Genomic DNA, 16,878 nt, shown 5'->3' with positions numbered 1-16,878 from the left:
GTCTAGATCGCTCCACATAACCGATGACGTTCTCCGCAGCACTGTTGATGGCTGTTTTGATGGTATCCCAACAGTCCTCGAGAGGGGCGACGTCAAGCTCGCCCTCTGCCGGCAGCGCTGCTTCGACCGATTGCGCGTAGTCTGCCGTGACCTCAGGTTGCTTCAGTCGCGCGATATTTAACCGAGGCGGGCGCCAGAGAGTTTTGGGCGCATCTTCACCATCACCAGATAATGGTCCGACTCGATGTTGGCGCCCCGACAGGATCTGACGTCGATGATGTCCGAGAAGTGCTGGCTGTCGATCAAAACGTGGTCGATCTGTGATTCCGTTTGGTACGGTGATCTCCAGGTGTACTTGTGTGGGAGGCGGTGCTGAAAAAAAGTCCTACGTACGGCCATTCGTTTGGAGGCGGCGAAATCAATAAGTCTGAGGCCGTTTTCGTTGGTCAGCTGGTGCGCACTGAACCTTCCAATTGTCGGTTTGAATTCCTCCTCCTGGCCGACCTGAGCATTGAAATCCCCGATGACGATCTTGATATCATGTTTTGGGCAACGGTCGTATTCACGCTCCAGCTGCGCTTTTTTTTTGCCAGGAATTTACCACAAGGTGGCATTCTTCCCTAAAACTCCAGCTGCGCGTAGAATTCGTCTTTGTCGTCACCGGTACTTCCGAGGTGAGTGCTGTGCAGGTTGATGATGCTGATGTTAAAGAACCGGCCCTTGATTCTAAACCGGCCCATTCGTGAGTTGATCGGCCACCACCCGATCACGCGCTTTTGCATCTTTCCCATCACTATAAAAGCTGTTCCAAGCTCGTGTGTGTTGCCGCAGCTCTAGTAGATGGCACGATCATCTGGGTACGTTCGTACCGAGATGGTCGTCCAGCATACCTCCTGCAGCGCTACGATGTCGAATTTGCGGCTCTTCAATTCGTTCCAGAGCACGTGGGTACTGCCCACAAAATTTAGAGATCGACAGTTCCATGTTCCAAGTTTCCAATCGCTAGTCCCTTTTCGTCGCGTGGGTCTTTGCCGATTTCCATCCGAAATTTGTTGTTCGTTGTTCGTTGCTTATGTTTTTTTGTAGTCACAGGCTCGCAAGGCCCGCAGCTATCCCCACTATCTCGCAGGATCCAACAATGGTCGGTCATGATGACGTTTCTAGGATAGGGTGAAATAGCTTGATTTTGGCTTTATTAGAGTCCAGGTGATGTTATAGAATGTGCTTTAGCTTTTTACGAAGAATAATGTTATAATCCTATCGAAATTTTGCTGATCATAACAAAGCTGAAATGATTTTTTGCCCAACAATACACGAATACAAAAAAAAAATTAAATCAAATTATGTTTGTGACTTTATTATGACTATTCATAATTAAGTACTATGACATTAAAAGTTTTCTAATTAGATCTTAACCTTAAAAAATAGGTCCTAAGCCTGAAAGGTGAGCTAAATTCGCTTCCACCGATAACTTATTCTATACTCAAATCAAACAAGCCCAATCTTCCAAAATATTTTGTAAATTAAAAGATTTTAACCATTGATGAAAATAAATCAAATTTTCAAAAAAGTAAGAGATAAACATCATCAGATTTTAGGATCAAATGTTCTAGATGCAAACTTGAACAAAACTAATGACTTTAGTATGAAATTTGGCTGTCCCTCATGTGTTAATATTGTTAAACAATATAAAAAAATATAAAAATTTGTGCAGATTTTTAAGGTGAAGGTGTTTTTAACAGCAAATATTTTTCATAAAAAATCAATTTCATAATAAAAATCCTATGGATGATTTTTTTTTTTAATTTGAGGTTTTCAGATGAAAAAATAACTTAAATTTTACCTTTTTTTGTTGATTTTCAATTGAAGTTTGTTAACAGACTAATTTTGTTTAAAAAATTGAAATCTGGAAATTGAATTTACAAGCAATCGTCACGTTTAGGAACGCTTAGAAATCTTTGACGAGTAACACTGAAATTTGGCATTCTTTATCTCGAAAACCCCTGGACTATATTTTACAAATTTAGCATTTTTAAGTTTCGGCAAATGTTGTGTTTTATTTTGCCGAATAAAATTTAACAGTCTAATTCGGTTCATTTGAGTTATACTTCAAAGTGAAGCACACACTGTTGGCAAGTTAAAAGCGAGATATCTCACATTTGGTCCGCTTTGTGTTAAGTTCATAATCTCTTGAATTCCTCAATTATTTATGTTGATGGTAAAATTTATTTACAAGTTAAACCGTTTTCTGAATATTGAATCTGCATTCTGAATCTGAATTCTAAACCTGAATTCGGAAATTGCGCTTTGAATCTGTATCCGAATTTCCATATGATTTCTTAATGTACAAAAAATACAATTTCCGAATCTTATTCCAGATCAGAATTTTATGAGCCAAGTTTAAGAGCCCTCATTCTTGAATCTGTTATTAAAATTATGTAGTTCATGTTAAATCTAAATTCTCAATTTCTATTGATTTTTAATCTGTATTATAAATCAGAATTAAAATATGAATTTAAAAATATCTGTTGCATGGTCGTATTATGTTCCGTGTTCGGATTATGTTGCATGGTCTGATTATGTTTCTTGATATGATTATGCTGCATGATCAGATAATATTTCATGTCCCATTATGTTGCATAATCAGATTAAGTCATAGGTTGAATACGGTTGAATACGGTTGCATGGTTTGATTATTTTACATGATCAGATTATGCCACATAATCGGATTATGTTGTAATGTTGTATGGTCCGATTATGTTACATGATCGTATTGTGTCAGATCAAGCCACATGGTCAAATTATATTATATACTCTGATTATATTGCATGTTCCGGTTATGTTAGATGGTCGGATTGTGTTTCATCATGAGATTATAACCTTGGCCGGATTATGTTGCATCGTCGGATTATGTCACATGAATGATTATGGCCCTTATTGTGCGCCGCGCGTGAGTTGTTGATAGTCGAGTCATCCGTGTCACTCGATTACAGGCTTTCAGTTTGATGTGTTTTGCGTGTTTCCATACAAAAATTATTTTCAACTGTCTTCTGCCTTCTTTCTGCGTAGCATCTGCGAAGCCTGGAAATCAATTTTTCCATTTTTTGTATGGAAACACGTAAAACACATCAAATATATGCTTGTTGTGTTCAAATATGAGCGCGTGGAGACAAATGGCGCCATCACCAATTTGTTGCACTTAGTTCGAGCTTCAATGTGGTTTATTAGTTTTATAAATCCACATGCACGTTTTTGCAATAAACGCTCGTGAAATTGAGTAAAAATTAAACTTAAAGTTGCAATAAGTTGGCTAGGAAACGTCATAGAATGTTGAAATCTTGCGCAAAACGTGTAATTTGAATACTGCTACAAATGTTCAGAACCTCTTATTCATGTAAATCCTCATCTAACTATAGTTAAGTTAAAAAACTAACTTTTAAATAACTTTCAAAAGAAAACTTTTATAACTCTGCTCTGAAATGAGATAGAGTTTTAATGTATTCAACAAAGTTTCATATTTTTACAAATTCTACAACTTTGAAGTATAAAGTAAAGCTCAATCTATTGAAATAAAAAAGTAAGAATTTTCGTTTTTTTTTATAGTGGACTTTGACTAACTTTTGATACTTTCAAGTTATGAAGCATGTTTGAAGAAGCAAATGTTCTGAAGACACTTAAGACAAAAGATGAAAAACAGAGGCGCTAGGAAAAAAGTTCCACTTTTAGCCATTTTGGACCACTGTGCAGTGTAGTCAGTAGTTTTTCAACAGTGTCCTGAAAGTAAATTTTTTTTTCGAATTTTACTTTCCAGTTATAGGAAAGGACACCTTGATCAACCTTTTCCTTGAAATTTCGATGTGGCCGCAACATTTCAACTCCAAACATAAATTTTAGAACGGATTGATGTCCTCCTGCTACACTATAAATCAGTATCTAATCATTACTTACAAATGTTGTAATCCCTGACATATGCATAATTCTAACGGCTCGGAAGATTGTAAATGTATTACAGTCCTTCTGATAAGCACACTTCCACAATTTCCTCACCAACAGCGATAAATTAATCAACAAGCGATTAAATATTTATCTACGTGTGACAATTAACTACTCGTGTATTGTTATCAGCAATAAATCAGTGGGAAATTTGTTCCAATTACGTATCTTGTTTAACAGCGGAACAAAGCACACACACACTCCCATACTTTCAAACCAAATTAACCTAATTTCCAACGAAGGGGTCAGCGATTCAACCCGAGCCCGGTAAAGACTTGAATGCATTCGGAATGTGCCACAGACAGAAATCCATCAGGCTACCAAACTGAGCAATCAAACTATCCATTTTAATTAATACCACACAGACAGTTCGGAGAGACTCCTGGCAAGAGTATGTCCTGGACCTGTGTGTCCATTCAAGTCACCGACCCCTGGCATACCTGGAATTCTTGAATCCATAAGGTGGGGTCGCGTTTTGGGGCGCGCAGGCAGATTATCACGATCAATCGAGCGTATCGCTGTACCTACTTGTGAGTTGAAGGTGCGTAATTATCGTGCCACCAAATGACATGCCTTGGATCCCGGGGATGGCATGTGCCAATATCGTACACATTAATCTCGACGATTATTCCTGGCTCCCCTCTCTCGATCCGTTAGAATTTTGAGCGACGAATAACTTGGGTTATCTAGAGCTACCATATTCCCTGTGTAAATAAACATTTAAGTTAAGGTTCTCCAATATGCCCAATCTGAGCGAATCACGACTTTCCCTTGTTTTCAATGTAAATTTTTATTGAAAATAAACAAGTGTAGAGGAAATAAATAAATGATGAGCACCACAAATTCAATAATTTAGGGTTTCCCATTATGTCTAAGCACGACTGAATATAAACATTAAAAACACAATTTATGAGCAAATCCAGTTTTTTTTTTAATTTTTTGTTCTGTATTGTCTTTTTCACAGCAAATGATTAATCACATATGATTCTAATCAATTGTAGGCTAGTAATTCAATTTTTGATCAAAAACAGCTTCAGCACAGAACGATTTGCGATGACTTTGACCACAAAAAAAATCGGAACCGCTTGAGGACATTTTGGCAGATCCTTCGGTACAATCGGGACTTTTTTTGGTTGGTTTCAAACTATCGTGTCGTAAACAGCTGTATTGAGTTTTTCAATAAAAATTGATGTGTCTGACTCGTCAATATTTTGGACATCCTGAACAATATAATAATGGTCGCCAGGAAGCGTATTATAATCAAACTTGCAATTATTTTCATCGTCTATGAACGCACACCGATTCTCCACACAGCAGTTGTTCATATAATTTACGAGTTCTTGGTTTGACAGAAGCAGCAGGTTTTTGACTCCACTTTTGTTTCTTCTGCTTCTAACATGACTTTTGACCTAATCTTACCTAGGTACAATAGATGGTTCTGAGAGGCGATCACACTGTTTTGGCCACATCCCGAATTGAGGCAGTTATCCCACGGGCGTAAGCACGCATTTACTTTCGGTCCAGAGTTTTGTCCACCGGACCCGTTTTCTACCCAAATTTTTTGTTATCCATGAAGCTGGTTACCTCTTCATGTCTTCGAATCGAGTTTAGGACCACTCCAATGCGTACTTCTTACATTTTCGCCAACTGACTCAGCAAAATGTTGTGGAAAGTACACCATTTGTGCACAATCTTTTTACACTTTTCTGGAAAAGTGCTTCTCATTTTCACGAATATTCTAAAAATTGGAAGCTTTTGATGCATAGAGCACAAATCAATAACCAACTGTTTAAACGTCATTCCGCCAATTGGTTGTATCAAAATCGTGCTTAGACATAATAGGACACCCTATAGTTAAGCCATAGGATTGAATTGCAAACATGAGTCGTTAATTGATGTAATTAAATTCAAGGAATCTTGAATAATTCATAAATAGGCAAAAGCAGCAGTTGAAGCCACAGAAAGTTTGAATTTAATCAATGCCAACAAAGCCTATAATTTTCTGACGTGTGGGATAGTATGGACCCTAAGTTGGTGTTCTTAGTTTGTGTTCGCGCCAAAAATCATCATCGCGAGCGAACGTATCAACTACCAATTATGGTTCATCACTCAGCCACAAGCAGTATCGTTTGCTATATCTCTGCCACATGCATCTGCATTGATGACGACTATTAGTGCGTGTGTGCAGAAGTATAGGCAAAAGAATGACCGATAGCAATTGTACTCAACCCATTATTACAGGGCGCTGTTGGTTAGTAGCGAGACGAAGAGTCTAGCTAGAAAACGCCGGTGTCGGTCGGTCGCACAGAAAATACAGTCCATTTAATCGAAGTTGAGCGTTTTGATTTAAGTTTTTTTCCAAATACATGTTTCCTGTGATCGTATCATCTTATTAGTGCCGTGTTGTTAATGAGTTATCCGAATAATCAATGCCTGGGAACTCCGCGGCTTAACCGAACCAGTTACTTTAGGGATTGGCCCTAACATTTGGTCCTTCGAGCCGGATAAACCGCGAAGTTTGCGCGCGTTTTGGGTCGAACCTTTTGTGCGTGATCGTCTAGTGTGAAAAAGAACCGTGATATCCTTTGTGTGCGGGCTTGGCTTGGGTTTGCCCCATTTTACACGGGTTCCTTTTGATACCGGGTGGCTTGGTTTGATCCCCTTATAGTTCTTTCGGCTTGGGTTGGGCAGTTTTAAGTGAATTAATGTACCCTTGGCGGGCGGCTAGTGAAAAACAAATAGATGAAGGCCAGAAAGTGATTTGTCTGAACAGCATTAGTATTCCCTTGGGGGGGTGTAAATGAAAAAAAGTGAACTTAAAAAGTGCCAAGAAAACTGTTTCACTTTATGAAGAAATGTTAAAAAAGGTTTAAGTTCTGTGGTTAGAGTCTGAAGAAGCGATATGATTTTAATGCTTGGAAATCATTTGGACGATTAGTGAAACACTTTGCCCAGTGTTGTGAATGTTTTAACTTCGCTGTTGAGGGTGTGTGAAGTGATTTAAGTGGTTTCTGTGGAGTTTTGCCGTAGCCGAAGGACGCAACCAGGGTCGTTACATTGTGCTGAAGGAAGGATTTGTCGTTACCCGGAGGACAACAATTATAAATTAAGATAAGTACTAGTAGTAAGAGTGTGCGTGTGAAAGTAATCTCGAGTGGTTGAGGTGGCTGGATTGCAAGGATTTGAATGTTTGATTATTTAACACTTGGTCTACTGCGGGTCTGAACACAACTTCCTTTTACAATTTGTGAACAATCATTTATGATTGTGGAAATAAAAAAGAACTTTCTCCGGTTCACTATTTGAGTAACCTGTTTGTGCCTGAATACTCACAATACTCAGAGTTGTAAGGAAATTGAATTTTCTCCTGTCAAACTTATTTGTTGCCGTTGAGGTCTCGGGAGTGTTTTTGTAAATCGTGTGGAAAAAAGTGTTAGTGAAAAAAAATGGCTGATGATATCCGGCGTCTGTCCAAACAAGAGCGTATGCTGTGGAGTTTGCTGGAGAATATGGATGATTTTCTTCATGAATACGTCGAAGGCCGGGACCAGGGGGAACTTCAACCACGACTGGCAAAATTAGACGAGGCTTACACCAGATTCTCTGACCTGCGCATCCAGATCGAAATTATCTTGGAGGACCTTGACGGGGAAAATGACGACGACGATAGCAAGGTTCGCGTGGAACGCAAGGAATCCAGGAAGGAAGAAAATAAAGAGTTATTCAAGGAATTTGTGAATCGGTACTTTTCGATAAAACAACAGCTGCTTTCAAAAATGGAATCGATCCCTACTCAACCTGTTCACCCGATATCCTCCATTCCTAACCCAGTATTACCGTGTCACACGAAGTATCCTGAGCTGACGTTGCCAACTTTCACTGGAAAGCTTTCAGACTGGATTAACTTTCGCGACAATTTTCGATCCTTGATTCATGACAACCCACAGCTTAATGACATGGACAAATTCAATTACCTCCGTACGTCGTTGAGAAATGATGCACTCCTCCAGATTAATCAGATCCAGGTAGCAGCAATGAATTATGGACTGGCTTGGAACACATTGCAAACTAAATACGAGAACCACAAACTGATAGCCCAAGAGCATATGAAAGAAATTTTTGCTGCACCTGTAATGCAAACGGAAAGCTTTGAAGGGTTAAACACACTATTAACGACATTCAAAACTAACCTCCAACAATTGGAGAAGCTTGGCCAGCGCACTAGTGATTGGAGCACACTATTGGCATTCGTGCTCTCACAGAAATTGAACAGCGAAACATATCGTCTATGGGAAACATACCACGCCTCCAAAAACGTACCCACTTACGAAGCCATGGTTGTGTTTTTGGAGACCCAATGTTCTATTCTGCAATCAACTGCCAATCGACGTGAAAATGATGTCCAACGAAACATCGAAGGAGCATCCTTTAGTCACAGCACGATTGCTTTAGAGAGATTGTGCCCTGTTTGCAGAAATGGACCACACCAAATCGAGAGCTGCTCAAGATTCGGCAGGATGAGAGTTATTGATCGGAAGGAGTTAGTGCGAAGATTGAGACTTTGCTTTAATTGTTTGGATAATGGACATTTTGTCTTAGATTGTACCCGCAGATCCTGCTCAAAATGTGAACAGCGTCATCACTATTTATTGCACCCGTATTCTCCCAATCGAAGCAGTCAGTCGAGTATAACCAACTATCCTCAAGTCCCACGAAGACCTCAACGCGCGAACAGTGAATCAAGAAGTGAACCCTACACGCAACACGATCAGTCCCGAACGAACAACTACGAACATTCTCAAAATAACTCCCAATCTACACAACAGCCACCTCCCACAAACACGCCAACAGTTAGTCACCACACTGCTACTGTACTTAGTACGCAACCACACGCCCACACTGCTATCCTGTCGACAGCCATTGTCATGCTAGCTGACAGCAGCGGCAACACCGTTTTAGCTCGTGCGTTGTTAGATAATGGGTCTCAGATCTGCTTGATGACTAAGGAATTATCCCAGAAGCTTAAGTTTGAGCGCTTCCAAGAAAACCTTTCCGTAAAAGGTGTAGGAGGGTCCACAAATGTATCGAAGGTGTCTGTCCTTGCTCGGATTGTGTCTTGTTCATCCTCTTTTACTTTTGCCGAGAGGAAATTCTATGTGCTGTCTCAAATAACGTTAGATTTGCCTCAACGAAGTATCGATGTTAGCTCATGGAAACTGCCGCCTTCAATCTCTCTAGCTGATCCTGATTTCTACAAATCAAGCTCCGTTGATCTTGTGATAGGCGTGTCAACGTTCTACGATGTATTGTTACCGAACCAGATGAGAATTGGTGATGACGGGCCTATCCTACAGAACTCGCATCTAGGGTGGATTGTCGCAGGAGAGCTACCGGAAACAACTGTAATGTCATACAGCGCAATGACACCTACGGATTCTCCAGATGAACCAGCGAAGGATATGGTTCGTGTCCAGCTTCCATATTGGAAAGCTGTCTTTTTTGTGATCTGTCTGGTTTCGTTTTTAACTGCCTGCTCTTTCGACGATTTTGTTAATCCTACTATCACCCAAGTTAAAATGTTTCTCCAAGAGCTTTGGAGAAAAAAGCTTTCTTTGGATGAAGCATGGAAAACCAAGCGCCAGTTGTGTAAACTGAAGTGTAAAGGCAAGCTGACTGTTCTCCGCAAGTTTCCAATTCCACGATGGATCACATTTCACAAAGATCGGCTAGCATGTAGAATTCGTACGTTTCATGACAGCCTGAGCAACCTCAGACAATCAGCCACAGTTTGAAAATCCACCAGAGTCGCACCAGTATTGCAGTAAACCTTTGACAGCCGTTGGATTAAATTAAGTATTTTCTGGCCCCATGAGGGGCACTATTGGCACTGGCGGCATAGATGGCCGTATTTGCCAGGGGGCCAATATTCAAGTTAAGTTTACCATCACCTGTTAGCCTGCGGAATCTTTAGTGTTTTTCATCCGCCAGAGTTGTACACTGCACCATTTACTCCTGAAGTCCAAGACTGACTACATTCGAAGAACTACGCTACCGATCGTGGTTTATCAACTTTATTCTTCATCATGGATTCCACCGGTTTTGCTTCCTAGCTGAGTAAAAAAAATGTATTTTAAGCCCCCATAAGGGGCATCGTTGGCACTGGCAGCGTATTAGCTGTATTTGCCAGGGGGCCAAGCGTTAAGTTACGTTTCACTCTATGTTTATGTTTGCGAAACCTACAGCGTTTCTCCATCACCAGGTTTCATGCATGTTCAACACCGTAACCCTAAGATGCCCAAGACGGTTCATCCAAGATGTGGTCTATTATAACGATTCATCGAACCTGCGTAGACTCCACTACATCATCAGATAAGTATGCCCCCAGTGAGGGCGCAAAAGGCTAGCAGCGGCAATTCTGCCGTCGATGCCAGGGGGCAATATTAAAGTTATGTTCTCCTCAACCACAAAAAGCATGGAGAAATTGTCGTTTTAATTTCTTCAACAGGATACTACTATCTAGAAGACGGCACCACAGATTCTCGTACCACTGCTCGACTATCGGAACATCACACAAGTATTTTCAGCCCCTACAAGGGGTACGCTAAGGGTCTTAACGAGCTTCGTCGTTCGTTGATGCCTGGGGGCCTCAACTCAAATACATGTTTCCTGTGATCGTATCGTATCACCTTATTAGTGCCGTGTTGTTAATGAGTTATCCGAATAATCAATGCCTGGGAACTCCGCGGCTTAACCGAACCAGTTACTTTAGGGATTGGCCCTAACAGTTTGATTGAAGTTTCTGTCGCTCGAAAGTCGTCATTTATAGATTTGCAAACGAAAAACACGATAAAAATTTAAAAGTTTTTGCTCATAACACTAGAGTACTTTATTTTTAAAAAAATCAGTAGAACGTTTTTGTTACTATGCTTAAGATATTTTGAAAAAATAAAAAAAATAATTGGATGTACTGGATTTGAAATATCTCGAACAACATAACATGTATTTGAAATATCTATTAAAACTAACTATCAATCAGTTGAACCTCTTTTTTTTGTATGATTAACAGTACTGTTGAGTGAATTTAAAGGGTGATACGGTCAAAATTTGGTCAAGGGAAAACGCGTGTAAATCGGTGAAATCGTTATTTAAAAAAAATCAAATTAAATTACTTTTTCAAGTTTAATTAGTATAAAATTCAGGAAAAATATTCAGTTAGGCTTCCGCTTTTCCAAATCCGAATTGCCGGGCCTTACGCTTAACCCCTGCCATCCAATTTTGTACAGCCACCTTGTCCACCTTCCTCTCCGCAGAAAGCCAGTTTGCCTTGAACTGCTGCTCGTCCTTAGCAGATTTTTTTGGTCTTCTTTAGGTTCCGCTTGACAAAAGTCCAGTATTTCTCAATTGGGCGGAGCTCTGGCGTGTTGGGAGGGTTTTTGTCCTTGGGAACCACCTGAACGTTGTTGGCGGCGTACCACTCCATGACCTTTTAACCGTAATGGCAAGATGCCAAATCCGGCCAAAACAGTACGGAACAACCGTGTTTCTTCAGGAAAGGCAGCAGACGTTTATTCAAACACTCTTTCACGTAAATTTCTTGGTTGACAGTTCCGGAAGCTACGAAAATGCTGCTTTTCAAGCCACAGGTACAGATGGCTTGCCAAACCAGATATTTCTTCGCAAACTTTGACAGTTTCATGTGCTTGAAAATATCTGCTACCTTTCCGCTTCCTTTTGCCGTATAAAACTCCTGTCCCGGAAGCTGCTTGTAGTCGGCTTTGACGTAGGTTTCGTCGTCCATTACCACGCAGTCTAACTTCGTCAGCATCGTCGTGTACAGCCTCCGGGATCGCGCTTTGGCCGTCGAATTTTGTTTATTATCGCGATTTGGAGTCACTCTCTTCTTGTAAGTCGATAGTCCGGCTCGTTTTTTGGCTCGATGCACGGTTGTAGACAATACACCCAGCTTATTTGCGGCATCTCGGAGAGAGAGGGTAGGGTTTCGCTTGAAACTACTGGCAACTCTCTTTGACGCCTCAGTGGCTTCCGGTTTTCGATATCCCTCCAATTCAGGCTTCCTGGCTGTCGACAAACGTTCCCCAAACACTTTAATTACATTAGTGACAGTTGATATGGCAATTTTTAGCGATTTTGGCAGCATTGCGTGCGAGTAGCTTGGATTTTCGCGATGCGCGAGCAAAATTTTGATACGCTGCTCTTTTTCCTGGGACGGCGTTTTAACAGCTGAAGAGTGCATTCCAAAATCAAAAAGGAGCAACACACACACACACACACACACACACACACACACACACACACACACACACACACACACACACACACACACACACACACACACACACACACACACACACACACACACACACACACACACACACACACACACACACACACACACACACACACACACAAACACACAAACACACACACACACACACACACACACACACACACACACACACACACACACACACACACACACAACACACACACACACACACACACACACACACACACACACACACACACACACACACACACACACACACACACACACACCAAAATAAGGGGTGTTCAAGAAATACGTCAAGTTGATATTTATCTAATTTTGACCGAATCACCCTTTACTCCATCTTTGATGTCAAAACTTGTTCACTTTTCGGCTTTTTTGGAGAACAATGGTGGACTTATAAGGGTTGTTACTAATGCATTTTCAAATATTTCTGCCAAATTTCAAATCTATTGAACTAATCTCTGTTCTGCGCAATGAGTTTTTGTGAATAACAAGGCAATTTTTCTTCAAAATCTTCTTGTGGGAGTTCTACCAAGCCCCTCTTAATATGAAACGATAATTTTATGATGTATGGTGGTTAAAATTATCAGCATTTTTATGAATCTAAGATAGTAGTTCAAAACAAACCGAAAAAAATAAGGGAATGATTATGAACAGGACTATCTTAACAAGGAAAAACTTTGTGAAAAACACTTTCTTTTGGATTTACTGCAGATTGCACTTTATGTAAAAGTTGGTAGTTTATTATTTTTTAATTTTTTTCGGTTTGAGACAGATTCATAAAAATGCTAATAATATCAACCACCATGCATCATAAAATTATGTTTTATATTTTTCTTTATAAAGTCGATAATTTTAAGTTCATTTTATATTGGTGCTTAAAATAAAGTCTATTTGACATAGAATCTGGTCGCATCTTTTCATTTACTGCAGCGCCCCTAGTTGTCACATCGTGAATCTATTGACAGTGTTTTGATTCGGATGGTTTGTTTACTTTGTGGTGAAAAATTCACCAAGATTGAAGCAGTCAGTCAAAAGTTATCGACGACGGAACGCGAAAGGCCAGAGAAAATTCTGCACACTCACGTAGAGAAACCGACGTGGTCAGGGGTAAAGATCGCGAAATTCCTGAAATATCCAAAATCAACTGTAAATTCAGTGCTGCAACGTTACCGGGAGACCCTTACGGTGGATCGAGCAAAACAAACCAAACGTAGAAGTGGAACATATGACCGGAAGCTGCGAGCAAAGGTAATTCGATCAGTTCACAATAATCCTAGAATCTCCTTGCGTGATTTGGCGAAAAATTCAAGACGAGCCACAGTGCAGCTCGACGAATTTGGTTGCGAGAAGGCTTGCGGTCGTATCATGCAAGCAAACACCCCAACAGAACGCTGAAACAAAACCTGGTTGCCAAAACCAGGGCAAGGAAGTTGTACGAGAAAGTGTTGACCAAGTACAACGGATGCATTTTGATGGACGACGAATCTTACGTCAAAATGGATTTTGGACAAATACCCGATAACAAATGTTACCTTGCGAAGCGTAAAGGGAATGTTGCGGGTAGATTCAAGTTTGTTTTCGCAGATAAATTTGCTCGTGAGTTGATGATTTGGCAAGGGATCTGTAGTTGTGGGATGAAGACTAAGATTTTCAAAACTGGGAACACAATGGATGGAAATGTTTACAAAGAAGAATGTCTCCAGAAGAGGGTTTTGCCATTCATTCGGTCCCACAAAGGTCCGGTGAAGTTCTGGCCGGACCTGGCAAGCTGCCACTACAGCCGGGATGTCGTTAAGTGGTAGAAGGAGAATAAGATCGATTTTGTTGAAAAAAGTATCAATCCACCAAACTGTCCGGATTCTCGTCCCATCGAGAAATATTGGGCAATAGTTAGGGGAAAACTGAAGAAATGTGGCAGAACCATGAAAAACCCGCTCAAATGGAAAAGTGGTGGAACAAGATGGCGAATGAGGTTACTGTGCAGAAAATGATGGGTTCGTATCACAAAAAAATTTCGAAAATTCATCCGAAAAGCTGACGAATGATTTTTATGTATTTTTTCCTTAAAGTGCAATAAAAACCCTACAAAATGACATTTTTACTTTTGTCGTACGTTATTCCTTTGCGGAAAAATGATATTTTTTATTCGACCAGATTCTATGTGAATCAGACTTTATTTTCGATTATTTTTATTTATATTTCAAAAAGTTATTCTTCTGTTTTTGGGAAAAATCTGAATAGTTCGTTGCAATTTCATTTTCTTTCAGTTTGGAATGGCTCATATTCAAGAGCCATTCTGCCGAATAATTTCACAACGATTTTACTGATATTGAAGAGTCATTCCAAACCAAGTAAAAATTAAATTACAACGTTTTTCAGATTTTTCAAAAAATAATTGCAAAGTTGACGTAATTTGTGACATTTTGGCACCTTCAGATTTATGAAACACGAAACAAATATTATTTTACAACAATTCAAAGATAGCTGTTTTTCGAACTTTTTATAAATCTGAATTTTCAGAGAATATTCTAGCAACTAAATTGGACTATGCACTAGATTTTGAGTATGTTCACGCAGGTTTATTGTAAAAAAATACTTTATGCAATAGAAAGACCATTTCAAAGCGGTGCTAGTGTTGTAACTACATTGACAATGTGCATAACCAAAAATAATGAATAAAACATTGAAGTAGTTTCTGAATTTTTAAAATTGATTATAAATTCTTCTCGAAGAAATTTTGGATGGAATCCAAAATATTGGATTTAGTTTCAGAGGAAAAATTTATCATATTTTTGTCAGGCATTCCACCGTCAATAACATCACTAGAACAGGTATGACAGTTGAATTTAGATGCTAGAATAATCTCAGAATATGCAGATTAATAAAAATTTCTACAAACAGCTACCTTTGAATAGCCGAAAATTCACTTTTCAATAGCTAATTAACTTTTCAAAAATTTTCTACTGTGCCTGGAACAGCTTTAGCAGTTGATACATTGAAAAGTGTGGGTTTTAACCATTTTTTTAAATGTTTTGTGGCCATGATCTTAAGACGTTTAAAAAATATCCATATGCTCAAAATAGAGCTTCTAGCTTCAGCTTTTTCAGGCACTAAGTGAATTTTTTAACAGTCGTACAGCCTTTTTCCCGAAGCATGTTTTTCGGATTTTTACTTTCTTTGACTTAGAATAAGTTTTAAATAAATGGTTGTAGCTGAACATTTCCTGACAATCATATTTGAGTCACTTTTTTTTATTCGATTATAGTCGTTTTACCATCTTTATGGAATTCGCGACTTTATCAACGTTGCAGTTGGCAGATCGTTATTGAAAAACTTATCCGGTACAACTGTGTTCGATATTTACTCTTGGGCTCGGACTCGCGGACATCGGCTCAAGAGACAACAGACTTGCCAACAGAGCTATTTACATATATTTGAGTCACGTTGCAAGCTTTCCATAACAATAAATTTTATGAAAATCGTTTGAGAAACAATTGAGTTTTAGTGGAAAAAGTGTTAGAAGATCTTTGACCTCTGGCAGTATAAATAGGTATATTCAAAGTACTTTGTTCAAGTGAACTGTGATAAAATATTATTTTTTAACACCTTTAGTTATTTAACTCCAACTCTCACTCATTATTTCACGTAACTTTTGAGTCATTCCTATTTTTCAGGTAAACGAGATAAATTCGAAGAATATTCTGGAAATCGGGGCTTTAGGGCTGTGATGCTTGAATTAAAAAAAATGCATTTGAAATTTAAATAATTTGGTGCCAGTTTTAAAAGTAACGCTTGTAAATTTTAATGCTGTAAATATTATCTCAGCCGTCTCTTGAAAAATTGAAAAACAGGAAAATTGAAACAGTGCTCTATCGCAATTCAAACAGGTGGGCCGTTTGAAAGAGCAAAACTTGATGAAATATTTATCATTATATTTTTTTGTTTGTGCTGAAGCGAGTCTGGTTTTGGTATGCCTGGCGTACTGGGTTCGAATCCCATAAGTCGCCGACAGGTTTGATGTGTTTCCTCTTTTAACTGACTTTATGATAATAATGTTCAATCAGTTGCCAGCTGGCCAGGTATATACACGGATGCCTGTAAGTAAACTAGCCTACCTGATTGACTCGTTCTTCCAAAATATACCTCACATCAACACAATACAATCATCCATAACAGTTCATACGAAGCCATTTGGTTCGGGTACGGTATTACGCGTAGCATTTAAGATTTGTAGAACTTAAAAATCTAAAGAATGCACGTGAACACATACTTAAACAGAAACTGCGGTGAATCCGTGCACCCATGGTGGATAACCAACATACCAACATACAAACTTGTAGATGAACAGAATATGATATCTTTTAAATTCAATACAACTTAATTATTTTGAAATGGACCTCAAAAGTTGTTGTAAAGTCGTTTAAATCCATATTCTTATTCAAACATGGATCAGAGCTTGACTAGATAGGATTTTTTTTTCAAATTTAACACTTTACATCGGATGAAGGTTCAGTTGCTCAAGCAATGTACTAGAATTTGGTTTGAAAGTTTTTAACTAGTAACCCTAAACT

The 16,878-nt window shown here is 39.2% G+C and overlaps 1 protein-coding gene across 1 annotated transcript; it reads left to right on the top strand.

Moving 5' to 3' along the window:
* The first annotated feature begins 7,439 nt into the window (after nt 1-7,439).
* LOC129741568 (uncharacterized) lies at nt 7,440-10,665 on the top strand. The gene is made up of 3 exons (XM_055733305.1): nt 7,440-9,455; nt 10,253-10,340; nt 10,499-10,665. Exons 1-3 carry the CDS (start codon nt 7,440-7,442, stop codon nt 10,663-10,665), a joined length of 2,271 nt encoding a protein of 756 aa, XP_055589280.1.
* The last annotated feature ends 6,213 nt before the right edge of the window (nt 10,666-16,878 follow it).

This window comes from Uranotaenia lowii, chromosome 2 (assembly GCF_029784155.1).
Source record: "Uranotaenia lowii strain MFRU-FL chromosome 2, ASM2978415v1, whole genome shotgun sequence".
NCBI classification, from domain to species: domain Eukaryota; kingdom Metazoa; phylum Arthropoda; class Insecta; order Diptera; family Culicidae; genus Uranotaenia; species Uranotaenia lowii.
This window is presented reverse-complemented; position numbering and strand designations above follow the sequence as displayed.

What these genes read in the sequence shown, in the direction of transcription:
- LOC129741568 (XM_055733305.1), top strand. Translation starts at nt 7,440, where the DNA reads ATGGCTGATGATATCCGGCGTCTGTCCAAACAAGAGCGTATGCTGTGG. An exon ending in ATGAACCAGCGAAGGATATG is followed by an intron (nt 9,456 to 10,252) that starts GTTCGTGTCCAG and finishes CTCCATCACCAG; the next exon opens with GTTTCATGCATGTTCAACAC. An exon ending in TAACGATTCATCGAACCTGC is followed by an intron (nt 10,341 to 10,498) that starts GTAGACTCCACT and finishes TTTCTTCAACAG; the next exon opens with GATACTACTATCTAGAAGAC.